The sequence below is a fragment of the Gobio gobio genome (genome assembly GCF_949357685.1).
Source record: "Gobio gobio genome assembly, chromosome: 5".
NCBI lineage: Eukaryota > Metazoa > Chordata > Actinopteri > Cypriniformes > Gobionidae > Gobio > Gobio gobio.
The window spans coordinates 9614591-9640171 of NC_137101.1; the positions used below are offsets into that span (position 1 = coordinate 9614591).

General features: G+C 40.9%; 1 protein-coding gene across 2 annotated transcripts; it reads right to left on the reverse strand.

Annotated features, from left to right (window-relative positions):
• Window positions 1-68: 68 nt before the first annotated feature.
• Window positions 69-24525, reverse strand: elk3 (ETS transcription factor ELK3). 2 transcript variants are annotated; one of them, XR_013816514.1, is made up of 6 exons: window positions 24066-24481; window positions 15143-15351; window positions 14058-14828; window positions 6165-6287; window positions 4459-4635; window positions 69-1136 (listed from the first exon to the last, which is right to left on the reverse strand). XR_013816514.1 is itself a non-coding variant. In XM_079817220.1 (5 exons), the coding sequence occupies exons 2-5, from the start codon at window positions 15347-15349 to the stop codon at window positions 1032-1034; spliced, it is 1206 nt and encodes a 401-aa protein (XP_079673346.1). In that variant the 5' UTR covers window positions 15350-15351; window positions 24066-24525; the 3' UTR covers window positions 69-1031. The 2 variants fall into 2 exon arrangements, 1 of the variants encoding a protein (XP_079673346.1); XM_079817220.1 differs by lacking the exon at window positions 4459-4635 and having other exon boundaries at window positions 24066-24525.
• Window positions 24526-25581: the final 1056 nt, after the last annotated feature.

Consider the following 25581-nt stretch of genomic DNA (forward strand, 5'->3'; position numbering starts at 1 on the left):
CTGTTTATTATATTTGTGTGTGTGTGTGTGTTTGTGTGTGTGTTTCATCCTGAGGCGTTGATCAGACGTCGCATTCAATGCTTTTTTTATTTATAAAACACAAGGCACATTTTCTTTACTCTTGAAAAGCAAAAAAATATAAAATTAATACGAGAATATACTTTTTTTTAAATCAATTCATTAATGAAAAAAATAACCGGAAGCTATTACAAAGCTTTTCTTTCCAATATTGAAATGGAATTTCGTCTATTACAAAATGTATTTAAGCAGGAAAATAATACAAATACACAATTCTTACACAAAAGGCACAGCCGGTAGTACATTTGAAGCACAGTGCATACAACGCAATATACAATATCAGACAAACAACAAACAGAAACCCGGTTCACAGCCTCGGAGAAATAAAAAAGAGACTTAAATGCTAACGAGATTCCTTTAATATGGTTTAAATGTTTCATTAAAGTCTGAACTGGTCGACAACACGGGGGATCTTTCCAGTTGAAGCACCTTGGGAATGGAGGTACAGTTTGGGAAGGCTTGTATCATCATGTTTTGAAGAGGTACAGAAAGTCAACGCTGATTTGAAGGTGTTTACGTCGTCCAGCATCGTTTGTCTCTATTCAAAACTGTCGAAGATACTGAAAAATAACCTGCCATAAGGCCAGTCTTGAACATGTTCTCCAATAAAATGAGACTACAGATTCTCTGAGACTCCATTTCCAACGACTCACCATCTTCTCAAAAGGACACTTCATGTTCTTTGGCATTTACCTCTTAATAATTCCCTATTTTAAGAGCTATCGGAGGAATTTGGTGAGCTGTTTGGATTGCAGCCTGAGTTTGAAACGAGGAAAAACGCAAAGTTTGTTGGTCCAAAACTCAACAGAACTGAAGGGTGCTATAGGTGCAGGTGGCCACAAGAGGGTGAAGTGCAGTCTGGCTCAAAAAATTACATGAAGGTCCATAATTCCTTCTTAGTGTAAGAGTAAAGGTATAATTCTGGGGGGGTGGATATACGAACTGTCCAGAAATCAGGATTTCTGGGCACTGGAGGACAGGAGGAGAGAGGATGATGATGAAGAGGAGTCCAGGTTGGGGAGGGGTACCGGGAGCGGCCCGTTCAGCAGGGTGGGGAACTGTGAGAGTCAGAAAGCAAACAGAACATTGAGGTAATGCTACACATGGTGAATCGCAATGTCTTCATGTTTTAGTAACTGCACAGCAAATGCTTTATAGGGTTTAAAAAACCGCATGCAAATAATTGTATCAGGAAGTGTCGTCTAATGGTGGAGAGTAACTTGACCGTGGCAAATAATACTTCACATAATGGGCAAATCTTGTCAAGAAATGTCCATGTAGTCCACAAATATATTTTAATGGGAAATATATTAGTATTATCATTATTACTAATTTTTAAATGTTTTTCTACCCGACTTTCCATTTATTTAGTTAGTTGTATACTACATGGATATGTCATATTTAATATTATTATTAAGAATATTTTTGATATTTTGAGGTTAAATACTACCAGAAAATATCCTTAGCTGTATATTTATTATTATTTGTTTGTATGTTGAAATTGTGGGTTGAACCTCATAAAGAAATGCCCAGGTGTGTGTGTTATTTACACACTGCCCATCCAAAAAAAAGTCGCTGTTTGGATTTAAATTGGCAAATGCTTAAGAGTCTATGATTGGATCATTATTGCAGTGATTCTTTTTTTGCTTTGAATGTTTGGCAGCAGTTCTTCTAACCCTAGTTGATGGAGTGTGTAGCTTTTCATTTCTTAAACAACCATGTAGGAAGAAACATCATGGCCATATTGCAGGATGACAATGTCAAGGTTCATCAGCTCAAACTGTGAAAGAATAGCCTGACAAGCCAAACCCACATCAAGATGTTGGGTCTGGGAACTCACCATTGGCAGGGCTCAATCTGGGGGGCGGGATAAACGGTTGTCTTCCAAATTCCCTCTGCACGCAATAGGATAGCGCTACAACCAACCAGAGCAAGAAGAAGGTGAAGCGGAGCTAGTTGATAGATTAAACTTTCACCGTATCCGGTCGGCAAAACTCTGAACACATCTTCCTTTCTTAAGAATGACTTCAGTGCCGCTCTTTGTTCTTTTCTCAAAGAAAAGCTTAACTCCAAGTCTTCCAGAGTCGCGGACAAATCCAATTCGAAAGACCGCTGTTCGCCAGCTTCTTTGTTTACGAGTAGCACGCAGAACCGCCGCAACTCTACCGTCATTATGTTAAGCCCGCCCACCGACTCTATACACGATGTGATTGGCCTGACCAGAGTTTGGTTTTTCCAGCTCGCAAGCCAATGGAGAGTTGCTTGACTACCCTGACTGCAAATTACATTTGCTGACGCTAGGGTGCGTCTAGATTTCTAGGCTAGTGAAAGAATGGTTGGGAGGGAGCATGAAGAATCATTTTCACACATGAATTGGCAGCTCTCACAGATAGCATACGTACGTCTGCTAAAGACCTATGTTGAGTACTACAAACATCTTAGAAAAGCAGTTTTACATACATTCTAAATTATAAACATCTTAAAGACATTTTCTAAATGTCTATTTAACATCTGACAGGCAATGTCTTGGGGACATGATGAGCAAACACTCAAAAATACATCTGGCAGACATCAAATAGATGTCTGCGTGATGTTCATGTGCCATCAGGTGATCATAAGTTCATTGATAGTCTTTGGGATGTGCAGGAGGAGACTTTACAGAGTGCAGGGGCCTATACCATGAAGCCGGTTAAGCTGGCTAGCCAGATATGTTTAAACTTAGTTTGTGCCAATCCTGGGTTTTAGGTACCATTAAAGTGGTTTGGCTTTTAGCAGTATTCATCTCCATAGCAACTTACGCTCCACGGCTAACCTGCTCCAGGGCAGGTTATGTTCTGGATAAGAGATCTCAAACTGAAATTAGACCAATCAGCTGTGAGCAAAATGACACACCTCTGATGCAAAGTCACTCCCCCTGTTTCTACTCCAAATTAAAGGTCACTACATAGCAAATGGTTTTAAAAGACTAAAGTGTCTGGCTTTTAACAATGCTTATTTATTATAATAATAATTTTGAATGACTTAGATATCATTTAAGTAATTATATACCCTTAATCACTTACACATGTATCATTTTAGTTAATCAATCATTAATAGGCACATACTTAAAGTTAATATAAATAGCCTACTGTATATAAAGGTCATACAAATAAGCTTTAAAATCAATAAATAAAGCTATAAAAATTACTACATGTGAGTTTAAATGTTCAATTCTCTCTATATATCAACTAAACTAACTTTATAACTTTTACTTGTACTGACTAAGTAAGATTTTTCTTAAAGTTGACAGCTTTCATAGACAGCTCTTTTCTTCTTCCTGTGTACATTTGTTTAAATTCTTAATATTTTCAATCATGTAATATTCTGCAGAAGAGAGAAATCAATTTCGCTGCTTCTCTCGCGAGAAGTAGATGTCAGTTTCACTGATCCACATCGTGTGATTGGCTGTTCACTACTGATGTCACAGCTAAAATCCTAAACTCAGGATCAAAGCTTGACAGAGAAAGTTGATGATCTGCGTCATGGTACCAATAAAGCTTGATTGCATCGGTTTGGTTTTGTCAACTCAAAACCAATCCTGTAACCCTGAGTTTGTTCAACTACCTTCATGGTACAGGCCCCTGGACTCTTGCATTGTCAATACAAGATCTGGACCAAAAATTGATGCACCTCTTGATGGAAATAAACGTTGTGATGTTAATTCTTCATGCATGTTGACATTGTCATCCTACATGGCTGTTTAAGAAATGAAAAGCTACACACTCCATCAATTAGGGTTAGAAGAACTGTTGCCAAACATAACATGCTAGAAACATAATAATCACTGCAATAATGATCCAATCACAGACTCTTAAAGCTACACTGTGTGATATTTTCCCCCATCTAGTGTTGAAAATGTATATGACCATCCAGTGAATTTTAGTTTCTGTTCCTCTCAACTCCGATTTCATTTTAACTCCTACGGTGGCCGATTTAGTCCAAGATTAACATGGCTTCCAGTTCTACCTCGTCCACATTCGACATGGTGCCATCGAGTGTTAAAACGCGAAAGGCGAAGCTTGAATTTACGGGTATGTCCCTCTTTGGCTAATGTACTTTCAAGATTGAGGGGCAACATGGAGACCCGCATTCGAACCCCTCACCCGTATGTATTTTCAATGGCATATTATAAACTTACGAGAATACTTTATTACTTGAAAGAAGTAAATATACATTAATGAGCACATATATTTTTGAAAGAACTAAGTGTTTTTAGCTAAGAATAAACTAAAAAAGTTACACAGTGTAGCTTTAAGCATTTGCTTGTTTCAGAGGTAGGCAAGTTCAGTCCTAGAGAGCCGCTGTCCTGCAGAGTTTAGCTCCAACCCTAATCAAACACACCTGAACAAGCTCATCAGTGTCTTCAGGATTACCAAGGCACGTCCGAATCTAATGTTAGCCTCACTTCCTGTCTCCTGAGAGACCTTCGTCTGATCGAGTTTTGAAGGCAGCATATTTGTATCCTTCGCTGCCTTTGATATCCCACAATCCTGTGCGTTCCATTCTGTGACAGTTGAGCTGGAAAAAAAGATGGCATCCGAAAGTTGCGTTTGCTGGTCAATTTGTGTGTAAATATAAGTTTTTTACCAACATTTTCCACTTCTGATGTCATTTCTAGCGAGAAATGACTAATGTAGTAATTAAATATTTTTTTGGTTCTCACTAAAGCTCTCTCTAATTTGCTGTAGATCATTAAACTGTTACCCTGCCTAAGAAGTCTGTCTGAAATTAGTTTTGTGAGGTGCCTTCATGCTTAAACGCTGCCTTACAAGCCATCGTCTGATAAGGCAGCGAGGCAACGAGTCAGCTGCCTAGGTTTTCGGACGCAGCCTAAAGCTTCAGGCAGGTGAGGGTTTTTCAGGGTTGAAGTCAAACTCTGCAGGACAGCGTCTCTCTAGGACCGAACTTGCCTACCCCTGGCCTATTTAAATCCAAACAGCTTTTTTTTTTTTGTCCGGGCAGTGTATAAAGAAAATTAAGCTTGTGGCACCAATTTTAGCATTGTGATTATTTAATGATTACATTATTTACTTATTAAAACTGGACTTCACAAATGTAGTGAAATTTCTCCCCACAAAACAAACAAACAAACAAACAAAAAAACCTTGTCTTTGTGGTTCACAAAACAAACACGCTCATAGTCATTAAGGCATCATGGTAGCGCTAGGAGAGGAACTTCCTGTTATGTGAGAGCTGACTATACACACAGACAGAGTCTTTTTCAGTTATCACCCCCTCCCTTTTTTAACAGGAAGCTGTTTTTCCCCCATATCCAATGCAGAGAGGAAACATCTGTAGCTTATTTCCAAACCCTAATACACACACACACACACACACACACTAATACACCAGTAAATCCGTTTCCCGGAGTGACTCAAAAACTTCTTAAAAGCATCTTTTTTCAGTTCTTTATTTACAGGTATAGAAAATAATAAAAAAGGAGAAGAGTGGCATTTTAAAAGAAAAATGCCAGTCGGGCCGCAAGAGTTTTCCACCACAGCCAATAACGACAGGAACGACAGTCATGTGACCAACCAGAAAACTCCCACTACGGCCGCCCGGGGAGGAAGTGAGAGTGGGGGAGTGAGTGTATGCGTCTGTCTGTGTGTATGTGTGTGTGTGCAGTAAAAGTGCACATCAAGAACTGTCACTATTCCTCTAAAGGCGGAGTAAAGCAGTCGCCGTGATTACCTTAATGGTTTCCTGCTGCCTAGCGATGTTTACAGTAAAATCTGGACGCTCCCCTCAAAAAGCAAGATGAGCATAAATATACAGTTTGCTTTGTCTTTTTCGCTCGCTCACACACACCTCCCTACACACTCTCCCTCGGGTCAGAACAGGAAGTATCCACAGGATTTCCCCTCTCGCTCACATGAAGACTGAAACACGACACCAAACACAAGCGCACGCTAGCAAAACACAAGCAAATCCCTTTCTAAAACACACTCGCATGTCAATGCTAAACCAAAACTAAATGAACAACCACATTCTCACGTTCAGATTCCTCTTTTCATAGGTGGAGGTTTTTGGGAATGTTTTGTGCGTACCTGAAAGAGTGAACTGTGGCCTTGTAGCCTGGCGGGACTGAGAGGGGCTACGGGACTCAGGCTGCTCCAGAAATGAATGGAGGACAGGAGAGGACTGGGCGTCAACAGCAAACCAGAGGGAGTCTGAAGAAAGAGGGAGTAGAGGAGGTATTGTGAAAGGGGGGAACAGGAACACGAGATGTTATTTGTATTAGTCACTGAAGTCATGGATCGTGAAATCCCGAAACTTTGGAAAGACGAATGTGAGTCTCTGCAAGTCCAGGCACGTCTTTGCGTCGGTTAGCAGGCGATGGCAAGCGAAGCCTGTCATGCATAAGAAGTCTGAGAAGTCTTTAAAAAATTCCCAGACTTTTTATGTGAACAGGACACGTTTGGAGCGTTAAGGGTATGCAGCACAAATGCGATGTCTGTAAGTGGTATTCAACTGCTAACACTCTGTCTGAGCGGTCTTTGCTCAATCTGGGGTTATGAAATAACTGTCTGTTGTAGATGTTTCAGGATGTTTAAAGCAATAGTTCACCCCAAATTAAACTTCTGTCATGTGCTCAACCTCATGTCATTCAAACCCTGTTTAATTTTTGTCTTTTGTGGACAAACGGTGGTGGCCAAAATTATTAGAACACCTGACAGATCTGAAAATATTGACAGTTTTTTTGCCTCCAACCTATGATTTCATTTCATAATGTTGATGAAACATGGGGATGGTTGCTCTGACCATCAAATATCAGATGATATGTTTAATGTTTGGCATGTCCACCTTTTGCAGCAATTACAGCAGCACATCTCTCTGGCATAGTGTCAATATATTTCCTCTGAGAACTTCAACACTAATGTTATCCCATGCCTTCTGCAACTGAAGCCTTTCCTTTGAGTGTACAATAAGATCTGTCCAGTTTATTTTCCAACTCGCCCCCAAATGTGCTCGATGGGGTTGAGGTCCGGACTTTGCGGGGGCCAGTCCATCATTTTCAATGTTCCAGCAGATTCCTTCCGTCGCAGGTAGTTCCGGCAATAGTTAGAACATTTTTCGGGACATTGTCTTCTTGGAAAATAAATCCAGGGCCAATAAGACGACTCCCAGATGCCAAGTGTTCTAATAATTTTGGCCACCGATGTACCAAATACTCTTTTCTATACAACAAAGAGGATGGTCACTAGGGCGCTTGCTGCATCCCGATTCACCTACCTACACCTACTTATGCCCTAAATGTTGTTTTTGTGAAGAAAAAGTACATACTTTTGAGTGTTTAGCAGAAAAGTAGGCAAGCTTTGGGACATACATCATCATAATTGCGTCTCTAACGGACAGCTCTATTTGAACTGTAAATTATCTTGTCACAATTATAATCAACCACATTCAATTTCATTTCCTACCAGTCGTGGGTCTTTCATGCGGAGACTCTCCTCATGTGTTTGCAATTTGCACAATGATGCATTTAAAAGTTAATGGCCAAATGTATCTTTACAAAAGTTCACAATGTTGTTGCAGATGAAATCTAATGAGGATAACATTGAATAAATACATTTTCATCAGGTTAGATACTGACCCCTTTATCTAAACCTCTCTAGATAACCGTTGGACTCACACCATGTTTGTAGTTTTTACTCTTGTTTGTAGTTCTAATCAAATCCTCGTCCATAATGCAATTGTGGTTGTGGGCAATATTTTCCGTTAGAGTGTGCACGGATCAGCACTTCAGATTCTGACCGGAAAAAGTAGACCATCCAGGTATCTTTGGAACACACTAATTCCAATTTTGAATACTAATTAGGATAGATAGTATGTGAATTGGGACGCAGTTTACACCTGGTATTAAGATGCATTATGGTTGATTGGATCAGAAGTAGACGAGGGAGACATTCCCATTTACACCTGGTGTTTTAATTGGCCTCTTTTGTCCACTTTCAACCACTTCTGTCCTGATTTCTTTGAGGAGAGGGTCTATGGGCGGGTACATTTAAGGGCTTTTTCAGATCTTTCGATCGAATGGACTTCCGCAATTTAGACATAAACACGACCGGAGATGATGGAAAAACACACAAAGCGGCAACTTCCTTTGTGCTCTGACAGCCGCAAGACCGCGCCGAACGCTGTGAGTGCGTGTTACAAATCAGAAATGGTGAGAGAATGGTGCTTGGTACGTTTTTCATCTTCAAACCAAACTTGGGTTTTTAGCCAACAAAGTTTAAATCCTGTCTGGCTAGCGCGCGCGTCCCATAATGTTTCTGAATTAGGTCAGTAGGCGGAGATTAGCTGGTCTTTTGTGGCTTTTCGAATGCATTCGACCACATCTACGAAAGCAATCCAGTCAAATGTGTTTTCGACTACCGCTGGAAGTGGTCGAAAGTGGACAAGCTCTAAACGTTTTAGACCCCGTTTAGTGATCCGATCGACCAAAACACCTAGGGGATGTCAAACAGCAAAAAGGCACCATAAAATTAGTCCAAAATGTCTGAAGTCCTATAATAGAAAGACTAAAACTAAAAAATTCCCAGGATGAATTTTCACTTGTTGGAAGGAAAATAGCGACTTAAAGGGTTAGTTCACCCAAAAATGAAAATTATGTCATGAATTACTCACCCTCATGTCGTTCGACACCCGTAAGACCTCCGTTCATCTTCGGAACACAAATTAAGATATTTTTGTTGAAAGCTGATGGCTGAGAAAGGCTTCAGATAGGCCTCCATTGGCATTCAGTACATTTACACTCACAAGACCCATAAAAGGCACTTAAAACGTCGTTACAAAGTCCATCTCACCACAGTGGCTCTACAATAATTTTACGAAGCGACGACAATAGTTTTTGTGCGCAAAAAAAAAATCAAAATAACGACTTTATTCAACCTCTTCTTGGCTGACGCATGCGCAAGAATATGACGTAGCGCCGGTGTTCGGGAATCCATGAAATGCACACTTTAGCCCCATTTTGAGAACTACGCCGAGACCTAAAGCACGATCAATGTAGAATCCAACAGCTTAGACACGCGCGTCTTCCTCTGCTTGCAAACAAATCGCTTCTGGGTCATGTGTCCGAACGCCGGATCTGCGTAATATTCGCGCGCATACGTCGTGGAGGCATACAAGGAACACAATAACAAGCTGGATAAAGTCGTTATTTTGATTTTTTTTTGCGCACAAAAACTTATGTCGTCGCTTCGTAAAATTATTGTAGAGCCACTGTGGTGAGATGGACTTTGTAACAACGTTTTTAGTGCCTTTTATGGGTATTGTGAGTGTAAATGTACTGAATGCCAATGGAGGCCTTTCTGAAGCCTTTCTCAGCCATCAGCTTTACACTAAAATATCTTCATTTGTGTTCCGAAGATGAACGGAGGTCTTACGGGTGTCGAACGACATGAGGGTGAGTAATTAATGACATAATTTTCATTTTTGGGTGAACTAACCCTTTAACTTCTTCTTTGGTGTTCCACTGAAGTATACTAAAGTATACTTTGTTTTTATGCGCATGCTAGGCTATGTGTAATGCGTGTGGTGTACATTTTGCCATTAGCATAGTATGTGCCTTGTGCACAGCAAGCATTTTTCCAGGGCTCTCAAGTTTTTAACTGAGTTCAGAGTGAGATTTTGGCGACGGCAGCAGGGGTTTGGGTGGGGACGAGGTTCTGATCTGAAAAATGACACTAATTTGTATAAATAAATAAATAATATTTTTTTTTATTTAATTCAACATTTGTATGTGTGTGTGTGTGTGTGTGTGTGTGTGTGTGTGTGTGTGTGTGTGTGTGTGTGGGCACAGTATTAATTCTTGCATTTTTCTATTTCAAAGATGTCAGGGAAGAGGCAAATTAATAATCCATAATAATTGTTTTCGGAATTTACTGTGTTGTAAATATAATTTATTCTGAAGCAATAGTCTCACCAGTGTTCAATCAGCTTTGAAATATTTAAATCTGTATATCTTTGATATTTTTACCCTTTATTAAGGGCTTTTTCCCATAATCTTATTAAATATAGGCTATGCTTCAGCTTTCATTTTATATTCTTAAATTTGAATTAAATAAGAATAAGTCACTGTAGGGCTGTTGCCAATTACATTAAATAATTTACACTGAAAAATGTTATGAGATTGTTTTAAATATTTTTGAATATACAAATAAGAAATGTTGGAAAGAAAACATTAAACTAAACCACCAGTAGGTGGCAGAATGTAAACGTTGTTGCGGGACTATCTAAATCTTACCCAGATACAGCAGTGCTATTTTCTGATTGGCTGTTCGGTAGCTATATTTTTTATTTGATTGGCTAGTGCGTGGCAGGGCCTTCTGAACTCTATGTGGATTGTGGAACTCACTTGATTCCTCTAATAGCGGCGCAATTTGGTGGGCATTATCCTGGAAATTTCTCTGCGTGAGAAATACAAAGTGTGGCGTGTAAGCGGGTTGAAATGCGTGTCTCACGCCCAATGCGTGAGACTTGAGAGCCCTGTTTTTCTAACTGCGAATACTCTGTTTGCGAAAACTCAGTTTGCAGTAATTATTTGGTCCACAAGGTGGCAACACTGCCCCGACCTGTTGTACACAGTCGTAAAAAAGCGACTGTGAAGGAACAACAACAAAAGTACTGGTGTGAGGGGGTTGAGGGATACTCGCTGTAGTTTATAAGAGTACAAAGACATTTCTGTTGATCAAAACTTCTAGAGCGAAATAGCGCACGCTATCAAATGGAGTATAGCTTGAAAGATAATGCGTTCGACTGTAAGCATACGTTAGCATTCACATCGGCACTGGAGTCGTATGAGTTTGGAAAGACATGAGGGTGAGAAAACGAAGACAGAAAATACATTTTTAGGTGAACTGTCCCTTTAAGAGAGAAAGTGAGAGAGAATTCTTTATGAGCTTGTAGCTTCCCATGGGTCATGGACTTTGGATCAACAGGTTGTGGCTATAGGGCAGCATGTGAAATCAATTTCTCCTTCTCGCTCCGTTTTTTCTCTGTCCTGTGTCACTATGCTGTAGTGTGCGAGATTACGGACATATGGCTTTACTTACAGGTTTCTCTTCTCTCGCTTGTGCCCTTCTGTCTGTCTTTTCCCTTGTCCTGTCTCACTCTAACCCTTTTTAAACCCATCTGCCTGCCGCACAATTCTCCCTACACACCCAGTAAAGACCAAAACGGTCTCACAGAATAGCTGTATTACCAGGTGTGTGTCCTGTCTATTTGTTACCTGTTAAGGCCTATAAAGAGTGCCGGAGGATGTTTTTGTGTTCATTTATAGCTCTGTTCCAAAAACCTAAAAAGCTGCCAACAACTAAACCTGATTCATTCGAAAGCTCTAGGCAGCAACACTGTCTCACACAAAATAGGGCAAAATTAGCATATTGCTAAGCTAACAACATGATTCAACCAAGCATACAAATACATTGCATTTACATACAGTGGTGGCCAAAATTATTAGAACCACTTGACATCTGGGAGTCGTCTTATTGGGCCTGGATTTATTTTCCAAAAAGACAATGACCCGAAACATTTTCTAACTATTGCCACGGAAGGAATTGAAAATGTTGATAATGGACTGGCCCCCGCAAAGTCCGGACCTCAACCCCATCGAGCACATTTGGGGGCGAGTTGGAAAATAAACTGGACAGATCTTATTGTACATTCAAAGGAAAGGCTTCAGTTGCAGAAGGCATGGGATAACATTAGTGTTGAAGTTCTCAGAGGAAATATATTGACACTATGCCAGAGAGATGTGCTGCTGTAATTGCTGCAAAAGGTGGACATGCCAAACATTAAACATATCATCTGATATTTGATGGTCAGAGCAACCATCCCCATGTTTCATCAACATTATGAAATGAAATCATGTTTTGGAGGCAAAAAAGGTCAATATTTACAGATCTGTCAGGTCTTCTGATCATTTTGGCCATCACTGTAGTACATAGTCAATTTTAACTTAAACTACTTTTATTAATACTTTTGGTAAATATAAGTAAATGTCTAATGTAATAGAGCGATACAAATGTGTCTTGTCATCACTGGCTTTTTTCCATTTTCATAATCAGGCTGATATTACAGATTTTTCAAAAACCTTGCTATCTAATGCTTGCTAGCTTTTTCACTATTGATTCCAATGGAACTAAGCTAATGACACAATATTGTAACGAGAGAAGTAGAAATATCTACTTTTTATTTCAATTTGAATGATCTTTATCAATAATGATTGGTATTAAATGAAATGTAAGTATTTTTGACGCATCTTTGAGCAATTGTCACAATGCTTACCTTTCCTTTTAATAATTGATTCCAAAAGAGCTTTACATTAGCAAGATTCATCAGCTCAAACTGTGAAAGAATGGTTGGGAGGGAGCATGAATGATCATTTTCACACATGAATTAGCACCTTAAAGGGTTAGTTCACCCAAAAATGAAAATTCTGTCATTAATTACTCACCCTCATGTCGTTCGACACCCGTAAGACCTCCGTTCATCTTCGGAACACAAATGAAGATATTTTTGTTGAAAGCTGATGGCTGAGAAAGGCTTCAGATAGGCCTCCATTGGCATTCAGTACATTTACACTCCCAAGACCCATAAAAGGCACTTAAAACGTCGTTACAAAGTCCATCTCACCACAGTGACTCTACAATAATTTTACGATGCGACGACAATAGTTTTTGTGCGAAAAAAAAAAAATCTAAATAACGACTTTATTCAACCTCTTCTTGTCTTCCGTGTGTGCCTCCACGACGCATGCGCGAGAATATGACGTAGCGCCGGGGTTCAGGAATCCATGAAATGCACACTTTAACCCCATTTTGAGAACTACGCCGAGACCTAAAGCACGATCAATGTAGAATTCAACAGCTTAGAAACACGCGTCTTCCTCTGCTTGCAAACAAATCGCTTCTGGGTCATGTGTCCGAACGCCGGATCTGCGTCATATTCTCGCGCATGCGTCGTGGAGGCACACACGGAAGACAAGAACAAGTTGGATAAAGGTGTTATTTTGATTTTTTTTCGCACAAAAACTATTGTTGTCGCATTGTAAAATTATTGTAGAGTCACTGTGGTGAGATGGACTTTGTAACGACGTTTTAAGTGCCTTTTATGGGTCTTGGGAGTGTAAATGTACTGAATGCCAATGGAGGCCTATCTGAAGCCTTTCTCAGCCATCAGCTTTCAACAAAAATATCTTCATTTGTGTTACACACCCTTACGGGTGTCGAACGACATGAGGGTGAGTAATTAATGACAGAATTTTCATTTTTGGGTGAACTAACCCTTTAAATTCCAGATCTTGACCAAAAATGAATGCTCCTCTTAATGAAAATAAATGCTGTGATGTTATTTCCATCAAGAGTGTCCATCAATTTTTGGTCAAGATCATGTATTGACAATGCAAGACTCCAGCACTCTGTCAAGTCTTCCAGCACATCCCAAAGACTTTCAATGAATTTAAGGTCTGGACTCAGAGGTGCCAATTAATGTGTGAAAATGATCCTTCATGCTCCCTCCCAACCATTCTTTCACAGTTTGAGCTGATAAATCTTGCTAATGTAAAGCTCTATTGGAATCAATTGTTAAAATGGAATATGGCCGTGATGTGTCTTCCTACATGGTTGTTTAGGAGATGAAAACTACACACTCCTTAAATTAGGGTTAGAAGAACTGTTGCCAAACATAACAATTCCAAACAGCGACTTTTTTTTTGGCCAGGCAGTGTGTTATAATAGTATAATAATACATAGTTGTATAAAATAGTCCGTTTTTATGTAAATTTGTTGCAATGCATTCTGGGCTTGAGTCAAAAGAAAGCACTATGCATATGCCTATGTTTTAGAAACCGCTTTTGTTTGGATGCCTGTCTAGATAGGCGTGTGTATAGGCTGTGTGAACATAAAAATACAAGAACGTGTGACATGGTTTGATACCTGTGCAGTGAAAAAGGCTGGCGTAAGGGACCCTGAGGGCAGTGCTGGGCTGTTGAGGGCGATGGAGCCCAAGTCACTTCCTGAAAGCAGTATGGAAGGTGCGGAGATTTCCAACCCTTTGGGTTTCCGAGCTTTGGGAGGCAGTCCGTTGCTACCGGTCCTCCTCTCGAGAGGCATGGCTTGATTCTGGGCTCGCTCCCTGTGGCCGGATGATAAATTTAGAGGCTGAGCGATCTGCTCTGATTCGTCTATGCGAGCCTCCGGGCTCCGCCCCGGCCGCAGCCTATAGACAGGGCTATGAATGGGGGAGGGGCTACGGGATGAGCAGGGGGAGGATTTCGAAGTGAAGAAAACCTCTGCGGATGAAGGTGGTGGCGAGGAAGCGAGGGGAACGACCTTCTCTGATCGATTGGTGACAAACCGAATCACTGTTTGTCCCTCCTCCTCTCGTTCGCAACCTCGCTGATTCTCGACTTTGATTGGACGCAGCAGCGGAGGCGGGCTTTGGAGGGAGCTGACTGTGAAGGACGAGTACAGACCAGAGTGAAGATACTCGTTCCTACAGGCGGGATTTCTCAGCGATGACAGCGACATCTTCGGAGACTCCTCCCCCTCACCACAATCGGACTCCACATCCTGTAACATGACGCCCCCTGCGATGTGACCCCCATCCCGACCGAGCTCCACTGCTTGGGGATCCATCTTCAGAATATCAGGGAATGAGACGAACTTGTACACAAACTTCTGACCAATCACCTTCTTTATGATATTCTGCAAGAGAAAGAGGATGATTACGACACACTCTCATTGCAGATTGTAACTATTTTACGCTTGGTGGCCAATTCGTACGATCTCAGTCAGACGTTTAGTATGATCTGCTTACACCCCACTACCTGTTAGGTATAGGGGTGGACCTTCATGCTTCATTTTTTTTCTAAAAATAGTACAATTCTGTATGAATTACATTGTATGAATTCACACGAAATCACATTAAAATAGTTACGTTTTCTCATGAGATCGGTTTGACGATTATCATTGGTCAGACGTTTGAAAGCTGGCATTTGTGAAATGTGAGCTTGTGTAACCTTGTCATAGTAGTAGCGTAGTGCTCGGCTAAGTTTGTCGTAGTTCATGTTGGTCTTGTTTTTGCGCAGGCCCCAAAGTTTGGCGACTTCTTCCGATTTGAGCAGCTTGAACTCGCCGTCGTTGGACGTCCAGCAAATCAGGTGCTTATGGCTCTGGTCCAGCAGTAGCTGCAGCAGAAACTGCCACAGCGTGATGGCACTCTCCATATCTGTTAAACGAGAGAAGTAACATTTTAATAATCATAATCAGGCTGATGTTCTTCTCCAAAACCTAGTTTGATGTCTTGCTACCTAAGAACTTTGGCTAAAATGAGGTATTAGCACCTTAAAATGCTGTTTAGGTAGGTCGCTTGCTAGATTTTGTAACAGAGCTGTTGTTTCCTGTACTGATTTAAAGCAATGGGCATCACTGTGAGCGAGGTGAGAATGTGGCGTGATTTCATTAAGTGTCTATCTAATTTAAATTACCCAAGGTTACACTCTGGCTGCGTTGCTTGTTTATTGGACAAGAAAAGGTGGCATGTGGACGTTTTTTTAATAACCCTAACAAGGTTTGAGTATCTGAAGGAAGGTCTTGTGGTACCGCAAATCCAAATTTAGTTTGTGTCTGGATGTGCGCGGGCCGGCGCCTTGATCTGATAATCAGACATCCTTCCAGGAGTGATTGCGTTTACTTTGTAAAAACTTTCCTTTAACCATCCATGCAGGTTTCTCACAGGAAGTGGTGAAATGGGAGAGGCCGGAGCATCAGTCGTATAAACACAGCCACATTAAAGAACGCCGCGTTCGTGCTCCTGAATCCATCCTCTCCCTTTAATTTCCCCTTTTCCCTCTGCACTCTTCATCTCTCGCATGAACAAAAAAAATGTCATTCCTGGGTGCCCTCCCACAAACTCTGCAAGCATTTCCTGTTCTGTTGTACATTAACGCACAGGCTCATAAACAACAAAGGGCTATCAGCCAGAAAGACTGACACAGGAACGGCTCATAAACAAGCAACATGTTCCATCCCTCTTTGGGATAGAGGTGTCCGCTCAAAGGCCGGCAAATACACCCACTTGTGAACAGAGATTACTAACAAGGCAAACATGGAGTTTGTCCACAAGACCCTGTTTAAAGGATTAAAGGTCGAGATAAGGGAGTTAAAGGGGCAAACATCCCAAACCCAGCATTAAGGGAATTTTTAAAGGTATGTCACCCAAAAATGAAAATCCAGTTCTATCATTTACACTGCCGTTAGAAAGTTTGGGTTCAGTAATAAAAAAAAGAAAGAAATTAATACTTTTATTCAGCAAGGATGTATATTATCAAAAATTACAGTAAAGACGGATCATCATACAGTACACTTTCTATTCGATTAAAAGAATCCTGCAAAAAATGCATCATGGTTTACACAAAACTACTAAGCAGAACTGTTTTCAACATTGATAGTAATAAGAAATGATTCTTGAGCAGCCAATCAGCATATTAGAATGATTGTAATTGTAATGATGCTGACAATTCAGCTTTTCCATCACAGGAATAAAGGAATTGAAAGCAGCTTAAATTGTAATCATATTTCATAATATACAGTTATAAATGTAGCTATGGTGAGCATAAGAGACTTCCTTCAAAAACATTAAAAAAAAACTTTTGAATGGTATTGTATAGTTCTGTTTTATCAAAATACCGGCTGATCCAGAATAACAGGGAAAAAAACATGAAGTCTATACTTCCCTTTATATTATCTGTTGCTTCATCCGTGAACAGTCACCGTCATTATCAGACCTTAATACTGACAACATGCAAAGATGCACATACTCAATCTTTACACACTGGATGGCCGCCCATGTTGAAGCTAACGATGGTTAGATCGTCCAGTTTTTGTGAATGGTTTTCAAAGAAGAAAAATGCCTAAAAGTGCTCTTTATACTGCGGCGCTGTGGTTGGACACAGACAGGAAGCTGCGATCTCACAAAACAGGATGTGCATAAAGATATCTGCTCACATTCCTTCAAGAAACCTTAGACACATCATGCACACAGTTATGACATTTATAGTTTGGATAACATGATTTGAGTGATGTTAAGTTGTCCTCCACTAGACCTCTCGGATCATTTCTAAAAGAAAAATCATCCTTTATTTCTGGCACACTCTGAAGTCGCAGTCAACATGGAAGTGTATCCATTGTGTGTAAGATAAGGACTCTCTAGTCAACAGGAGTGAGTTCCTTCATGCATGTGGTCTGGGATTGACTCCAATAGGAGGGCACAGTGGTTCAATGTTAAAAGCCCAACGGTACAGGAAGTTTAAATCTTGCTTGGGTCGCTTCCTGTAACTGCTGTCGTCATGCCATTGAGGCACACACTTAACCTCAGTGTACTCTCATAACCTTTTGCTCTTCATCCCTGGTTACATTTTGGGAAAGAACTATACGAAACCTGTACACTCTGACCAGGGGCTGAAACGATGACCACAGATTTTCATTTTTAGGTGAACCATCCATTTAAACGTGTGATATTGTATAGGGTTTCCGCTTATTTTTTTCTTATTATTTTCAGTGCAGGAGAGGGACAGAGTGCAGGAAGACCTGGGTGGAGGCACAGAAAAGACCTCAGGTTGAGGTCTGACAGCCGTCGGAAACCAGTTTGACCAAAGCTGTCAAATGTGTGTGTGTGTGAGTGTACACAAACGTTTATACACACTCCTGGGTTTTAACTAGCGTTACATCATACCCTTTGGTAACTGTAAGTCAGTCAAACAGGGCGGGTTGGCGTTTACTGCGGCCTTCCTGCAGTCTGAGCCAGCGCTCTCCCGAGACGGAGCGATGGATAGTGGGAACGAACGAGACGGAGCGCTAGATGGAGAAATGATGCTGGCTGACTCACTAGTGTGGATAGCTCTGACACGGAGCATGTTTTATTGGCCAGGACCAGGAGGAACTCCCTGGTTGCAGACTGCCTTATTTTGGGAAAGTCTTTGTCATCATTTTGACAAAGGCGAACAAACTTTCACCATGGTTTTCGCTCATCAAACTGACGGCTCTGGAAGTCATCAAGGGATTGATCGAATAATGTGCCTTAAGGAGCAAACAGGACAGGCTAAAATCAAACCTAAAACACTTAGGGTGTGTTCACACTTATAGCTTGGTTCTTTTGGTCTGGACCAAAAAAGAAAACCATACTGCCATTTTTAACACTGAACGTAAGAAAGTATTTTTTTTTTTATTTCCTGTTTGCTTTACAAGACTTTTATTTTTGTCTTTTTGACGAAAATCAGCAGCATGATTTGGTCACAAGTGGTGACAAAGGAGGAAGTGCTCGGAAAACGCTGCCAATTGAGTATCCAGATATTTATCAGGAAGTACTACACACACACACACTCATTCATTACTCTTCTACATATGTGACACAGATCTCATTATACATGCTCATACAGCAATATACAGTTTGATACCGTACTCGGCACAACATAAAAGCTCACCGACACCGTACGCCACACACTGTCGCCCATTTATTTTTTCCAAACCCCCAAAGAAGCGAAATGAAACCATTTCCTGCTCCAGCATCCTCTGTGCGGAGCATCTGCGTTAAACAACCGTAAAACTGTCTATATCAGGACTTCCTCCAATTCTCCTTTGAAGGGCGTCTTCCTGGGAATGCCGATCCTGAACTGAAAGGTAGGAATTCCTGCTGCGGGGAGCAAACACAGGAACGCGGGGACCACACGGGCACAAGGCACAAATGGGAGGTTTCCTCTTCTCTTTTCGTGCTGGCACAAAGCTCTCGCCCATATGGACGTCTATAGACTGACATAGGCCCTATTGCATGTGAGACCATGGAGAACGGACTCATGGATTCCCAGATTTACTGCCCTAATCAAAGGAAATAAACACAAGAAGCTGATTTCAAAAGCTCTTGTCTGTTTGGAAAAGTGCCTGCATGGAACGTGGCTGTAAAAGTCATTGTTAGATTATTGCAACAGGGGGAAAAATGTCTCCCTTTTATGCACCGCTGCTGTGAACAAATGTGATTTGCATGTGCAAATCTGGAGTTTTTGTCTCTTTATTGTCTTTCAATGTGAGCAATGAAAAAAAAAGGTTTGAATCCTCAGCCAAAATTGCATTTAGGCATGTAGAGAGACCTCATGACACACAAATAAATAATGGACAGTGTGCGCTAAACAAAAAAACACACTCAAACATAGAGTGTCTGCACTGCCTTGGCTCTGTTCTTACGCCGCTGTCTGGCAAGCATCAGCTTCATGGTCATTGGGTTTAAGGCGGTTTTAACACATTTCATGAAATAAATGAATACGTAGTCTTTACAGTTACTTGGTGAGGCATTAGTAGGTCCACGTGGATTTTTTCACTAACTTCTACACATCCCCATAACAATCATGATTATTAAATATTTTTGACAATAAGGGGGCATTTACTAACCCGACAAGCCAGACCCACATCAAGATGTTGGGTCTGGGAACTCACCATTGGCAGGGCTCAATCCGAGGGGCGGGAAAACGGTTGTCTTTCAAATTCCCTCTGCACGCAATTGGATAGTGCTACAACCAACCAGAAAGCAACGTGAAGTGGAGCTAGTTGATGGATTAAACTTTCGTCGTATCCGGTCGGCAAAACTCCGAACACATCTTCTTTTCTTAAGAATGACTTCAGTGCCGCTCTTTGTTCTTTTCTCAAAGAAAAGCTTAACTCCAAGTCTTCCTGAGTCGCGGCCAAAGCCGCTTCGAAAGAACGCCGTTCGCCAGCTTCTTTGTTTACAAGTAGCACGCGGAACCGCCGCAACTCTGCCGTCATTATGTTAAGCCCGCCCACCGACTCTATACACGATGTGATTGGCCTGACCAGAGTTAGGTTTTTCCAGCTCGCAAGCCAACGGAGAGTTGCTAGACTACACTCGCGGCAAATTAGATTTGCTGCTGCTAGGGTGCGTCTAGATTTCTAGGCTAGGCATTTCTAAGACAGTTTTCAACAACAAAAATGTATGCGTTTTGTCTGTTCCTTAACACGACAATGCCGTTTTTTGGGGCCTGAAAATGCAAACTTTTGAAACGGGTTTCAAAGTGCAAATTTTGGAAAGCTATACTGTTGTCGCCTCCATGTAAACTACAGAAACGCACATTTGTTTAGACGGCGACGTCATGTCCGGTCTATAGGCGCGTAGTGTAGCCTATTACATGTTTAGTCTATAGGCGCATAGTTTCTTTACAAAGTGATATCGCCATCTACTGGCCTGGCATGCATAATACAGCGTTTTTTAGTCATTTTCATGAATCCGTGTGAATAGGGATCGTTTTAACAACATTGTCGTCTGTACGTGAAAAACTTTCCTGTTAGTACATTGTTGTAGTGTAATCGACTAATCGTACCCTAAGAGTAGTACTTTTTTAACCGCATTTACATGACATGTGACCCAATTCCCTCAATTTCCTCCCATGTGGCATGGATCAGATTTACCCACATATATGTAGGCAGGAAGAAGACATTTGGATTCTAATATTCTCAGTTCGGATTCAGGCCTCATTCAATTGTGGAAATAAATCTGATATGATTCGGATATATGCATTTGCGTTTGCCATGTGAGTGGACAGATCAGATATTCCCGTCAATGCGAGTCGTCCGTTGTTGTAAATGCGACGGTGGCGAATGACGTCAACTCAGGTGGACACCAACCGCGATCACATGACTCTCAGACTCTTGCAATGGAGGACAAAGTTTCAACTCAATGTTTTGCTGACATTTAAAGATTGTGTGGAAAGCAAAAGCTTGTATTATCATTTAATCTGCGTCCATTGCAAATCGCATTGTTTTACCTTGGGTTGTTTCGCCAAGTGTATAATATAAATGCAGATATCGGATATGGGTCATCTAAAAGATGTAAGCTGGTCGTCAAAAAAATCTGGATATAGTCAACAAATAGGAATTGAGCATCAAGACTTGCAGTGTAAATGCGGCCTTGGTTCTGTTTGCCTGTTTTTTTCCCCATCAAATGGTGCAGAAAATGTGAACAAGTCCACAGATACCATCTGGGCCTAAACATCAGTAAGAAAACACCCTGTTTTACTACTTTAAATGCGTAGAGACCACAGACAAGCTCTCTCATTTTGTCTTCATGCCATAGGACATCAGGAAATACACTGGGGGAAAAAAATGATGTTGTTGGGAAGTAAATAAAGCAGGAAAGATTTATAACCTGCAATTAATAATCTGAACTAAAAAAAAAGTGTAATTTGTACACCCAATTTTACTCAAATATTCACTTTATATAGATTTATTTATATAATCTCTCATGTATTCATTTAAAAGTAAAACTATTTTGCAATAAGGTATAAAAAATAAGTAAAATCTACTTAACTTTACAATGCAAAGTTCCCATAATGCAGTGGGGAATTATTCACTTTTTTGACAGTTTTATTATAGTTTAGTAACTTGTTTTGCGACACCTTACCCTCTATGTTAAGATTGTGTCTTAAGAACTACTTTGACCAAATTCGGTCTAATTTCTGAGACCAATCTTATTGAAATGATTTGAAAAAGTTAGGATCAATCTTGAAGAAAAAAAAAGAGATGATCAACTTTTAAGACCAGTCTAAGCAGTTTATGCAACCGGCCACTCAAGTCATTTACTGCTCAAAGATTATCCATGAATTATTAGCGTATTGTGTTTTGCGTACCAAAATTTAAGTCGTTCACGAAGCCTCATCGGAGTAATTAAATATTACTTATTTTTTTATCATTTTAAATGAACTACATCAGAATTGCATGTTGATTAAATATTTTAAAGTCACCATGAAATCAAAATTGACCTTTTTATGGAATATTGTACAATTTATAAATGATTTATCAGTGCAAATCATTATTAAAATGCATGTGTCCTCTTAATCTTTAATTAAAATCACATCCCCTCCCTCTTGGAGTGAGGCATTTACTGGCACGGAGGCGGGACAACCTGTCACTCACATGAGATCGACCAATGGCAAACCACAATCATCCAATCAATTCCCAATGGACAAAATCAAGTAAATTTTTTCCTGTTCGAGAAGCCTGACTTTAGGCTACACACTCGCATTATGTTGCAAAGTCCTTTTTCAAAAATGTACTACTAAAAATGGTGTGCAAACCAAGTCATTTTTTCAGTGTACAGCAGGATTTTTTCTCTCTCAAAGATTGCTGAAAATGAGAGCTCCATCAAGCAATCACCTTTTCTCAACACAACAGATTACTGAAGTTCAAAGAGTCAAAGAAAACACACCATCAACTCATCTAACCATACAGGAAGTAGACAGGAGGAACATGACTGTAGACTTTACACACAGCATGTCCGAAGCAGAAGGCAGCTTATCAGGAAATATATACTGCTTGATAAAGCTGTTTTTCTAAACCTTCACACATTGCCGGTGTGTGTGTGTGAGTATGGGAGTTGAGAAAACGATGAGAAGGTGCGCTCCAGACTCTCTCCAGCACAAAGTGACACGCTCACAGCTTCCAAGGCTCGTGCAACAGACCGTTCGCAAGCACAGTGTGTTTTGAATGGCCCCTAGACAGCTTTTAAACACCAAACTCGCCGTCGCGCTCACAAACCCCTCCACTGTAGCGCCAGCGGAAACTCGTAATGAGATTAGTTGGTGTGCGCAGACATTACTTCGCCATGACTAAATGTGCGCTCTTCCTGCGCACACAGACTGCAGTGGAAAATTCAGGGAGCTCCTGCTGAAGAGGGGGAGAAAAGAGAGCCGTGAAGGACTTTTCTCCACGACCACATTTCTCCAGAGAGAGCTGCAGCTCTTGAAATTACGCAGACGGATCGGAGAACGTCTGGCTGTGCGTCTGCGTCCAAATAGTGGCTTCAGAAAGACACGTAAAATATTGTTTACTGCATTTTACTTCTTGCATTAAACTGTTTGAAAAGGCAGAAATAGTAAGGCTAAACAATACTGACACACTGATATAGTTCTACTAATCACCACAGGTTGTTTTCTCATCACAGAGCTTGTTTTGAAATGTAAATTGGAGACACCAAAACCTGTATAACTACAAATCTATCTAACCATACAGGAAGTAGATAGGAGGAACTTTACACACAGTATGACAGTGAGTCCAAAACTCCGAAACAGAAGCAGACGGCCTCGAAAGTGCATCGGTTTAAAAGAAAGATGACTGACACAAGCCACACACTATTAATAGGCTTAATAAAGGATAAGAGTCGTCAGTATTTGGACACTTTCTGGTTGTCATGGTTGAACAAGTTTATGAGGTGAACTTGGGTTAGTTCTGAGGAAAGCTCTAGCATCATCTGCTATCTAATGCAACGAAGTCCGTTGTGTCTCTAAAGACTTTTCGCTGTCACAAACATCGATCACCCCCAGCATATCCAGATGCAGGGGTAACATCAGCTCTGTAGGGCCGAACTGAAGTTTCTTTGTTTGCCCCAATGACTCATTTTCAAGATGCTGTCTGCTGCCAGTTTCAATCCGGAAGCGCATGGCAATTAGTCTGCTGCTGTTTCCAGACAAACCAGAAACTCTACTAGTGCTTTTAAAGCGCCAGGAGCCAAATTTCAGCCTTTTATAACAGCCCTGCTTGAACTAACGAAATGTTTGAAATATCCACCATGAGCTCAACAGGTATTCGAACTTGCATCAGCCGTGCGTAAATTGCGCGTAAGTAACGGGAACGGTGGACACTTGAAGTGTCTTGTGTGTCTATTGGTTTATGTACATACATTTCTTTCATTTGTACAGGCTACAGTTCAATCTTAAACATCACTTCTGAACACTTCAAACTGCTCCTTCGTTTGGAAAGGTTCGTTATTTTTTCGAGGATATCAAGTTTCAGAAGTGGTCTTCCTTTTATTGTTATTATGAAGTAATTATACATCTGTAAACATTTATAAAACACTCGGATAGTTTGGATGGATTGTTCACATACCTGTGCGTAATGGTCGGGCTTTTTGGGGTCCTTTTTCACTTTATTAAAAAGAATTCCGTATAATGCGCTGTTTTTCCATGCTGTCGGCCGTCTCGGCAGCTCTCAGTCGGACTGTAATGGGATCCCGACTGTTTTCTCTCTCTCTTTCTCTCTCTCTCTCTCTCTCTCTCTCTCTCTCTCTCTCTCTCTCTGAGCAGGAAGTTGGTGCAGGCAGACAGCGAGCCGGCTCACTTCCTCTCGCCGTGCGCTATTCCCCAGGCGCTCGGCCCGTCTGTGTAAACACGCTTTTCCTCCTCTAGCCACCATCCGACATTCAAGAACACGAGCACACACGCGCGGACGCTGATGCGCGCACACGCAGTGTACTGTAACCTGAATCTGCTGAGAGCCGAGCACACTGACGTCACCCTCTTCCTGCCGGGACCCGACGGGAGGAGCCCGTGTTCCTTCCTCCACACACATTTTTTTTTCTCTCTCTCTCTGTGTGTGTGTGTGTGTGTGTCTGTGTGGTCCAGGTAAACCCTACGTTATGGGGACAAAATGTCCCCACAAAGATGGCAATATCCGAAATTCTTGTCCTTGTGGGGACTTTTTTTTTTGGAAAACAGCGTATAAATCAGATAATTTTATGGTTTTTTTTTTGAAAATGTAAAAATGCAGAACGTTTTCTGTGATGGGTAGGTTTAGGGGTGGAGTTAGGGTTAGTGGATAGAAGATACAAATTATACAGTATAAAAAGCATTATGTCTATGGAAAGTCCCCGTAAAATATGAATTTTACGCGAGCGCGCGTGTGTCTGTCTGATTATGACCTTTGGGGATCAAATTACTAGAAAGCGCCCTTATAACTAAATCTGGAATCTGGAAAAAACATTCTTAAAGAGAATATATAGGTCATTCTGTACATGGGTGACTTTTTCCTTTTGAAATGGTGATTTCCAAAGTAAGCTACAAGCAAGTATGTTAGATATCTAGAACTTCTTGTCAAAGCAAGCAATGAAGTCTAGTAAACTCAAAAAGTTAAAGTTGTGATGTTGAGGAAAATTACTATTTTTTCTCTCTCTCTCTCTCTCTCTCTCTCTCTCTCTCTCTCTCTCTCTCTCTCTCTCTCTCTCTCTCTCTCTCTCTCTCTCTCTCTCTCTCTCTCTCTCTCTCTCTCTCTCTCTCTCTCTCTCTCTCTCTCTCTCTCTCTCTCTCTCTCTCTCTCTGTGTGTGTGTGTGTGTGTGTGTGTGTGTGTGTGTGTGTGTGTGTGTGTGTGTGTGTGTGTGTGTATGTGTGGTCCAGGTAAACCCTACATTATGGGGACAAAATGTCCGAAAGGCAATATCCGAAATTCTTGTCCTTGTGGGGACATTTTTTTTTGGTGCCTATGAGGAAAACAGCGTTTAATCAGACAATTTTATGTTTTGTTTTTTTGAAAATGTAAAAATGCAGAACATTTTCTGTGATGGGTAGGTTTAGGGGTGGAGTTAGGGTTAGTGGATAGAAGATACAAATTATACAGTATAAATAGCAT

Excerpts from the sequence above, each read along its gene's own strand:
- elk3 (XM_079817220.1), bottom strand. The coding sequence starts at position 15,349 with ATGGAGAGTGCCATCACGCTGTGGCAGTTTCTGCTGCAGCTACTGCTG. Across the intron at positions 6,288-14,057 it reads CAGCCTTTTTCACTGCACAG|ACTCCCTCTGGTTTGCTGTT; the intron begins GTATCAAACCAT and ends CTCTTTCTTCAG. Across the intron at positions 1,137-6,164 it reads GCCACAGTTCACTCTTTCAG|TTCCCCACCCTGCTGAACGG; the intron begins GTACGCACAAAA and ends TGACTCTCACAG.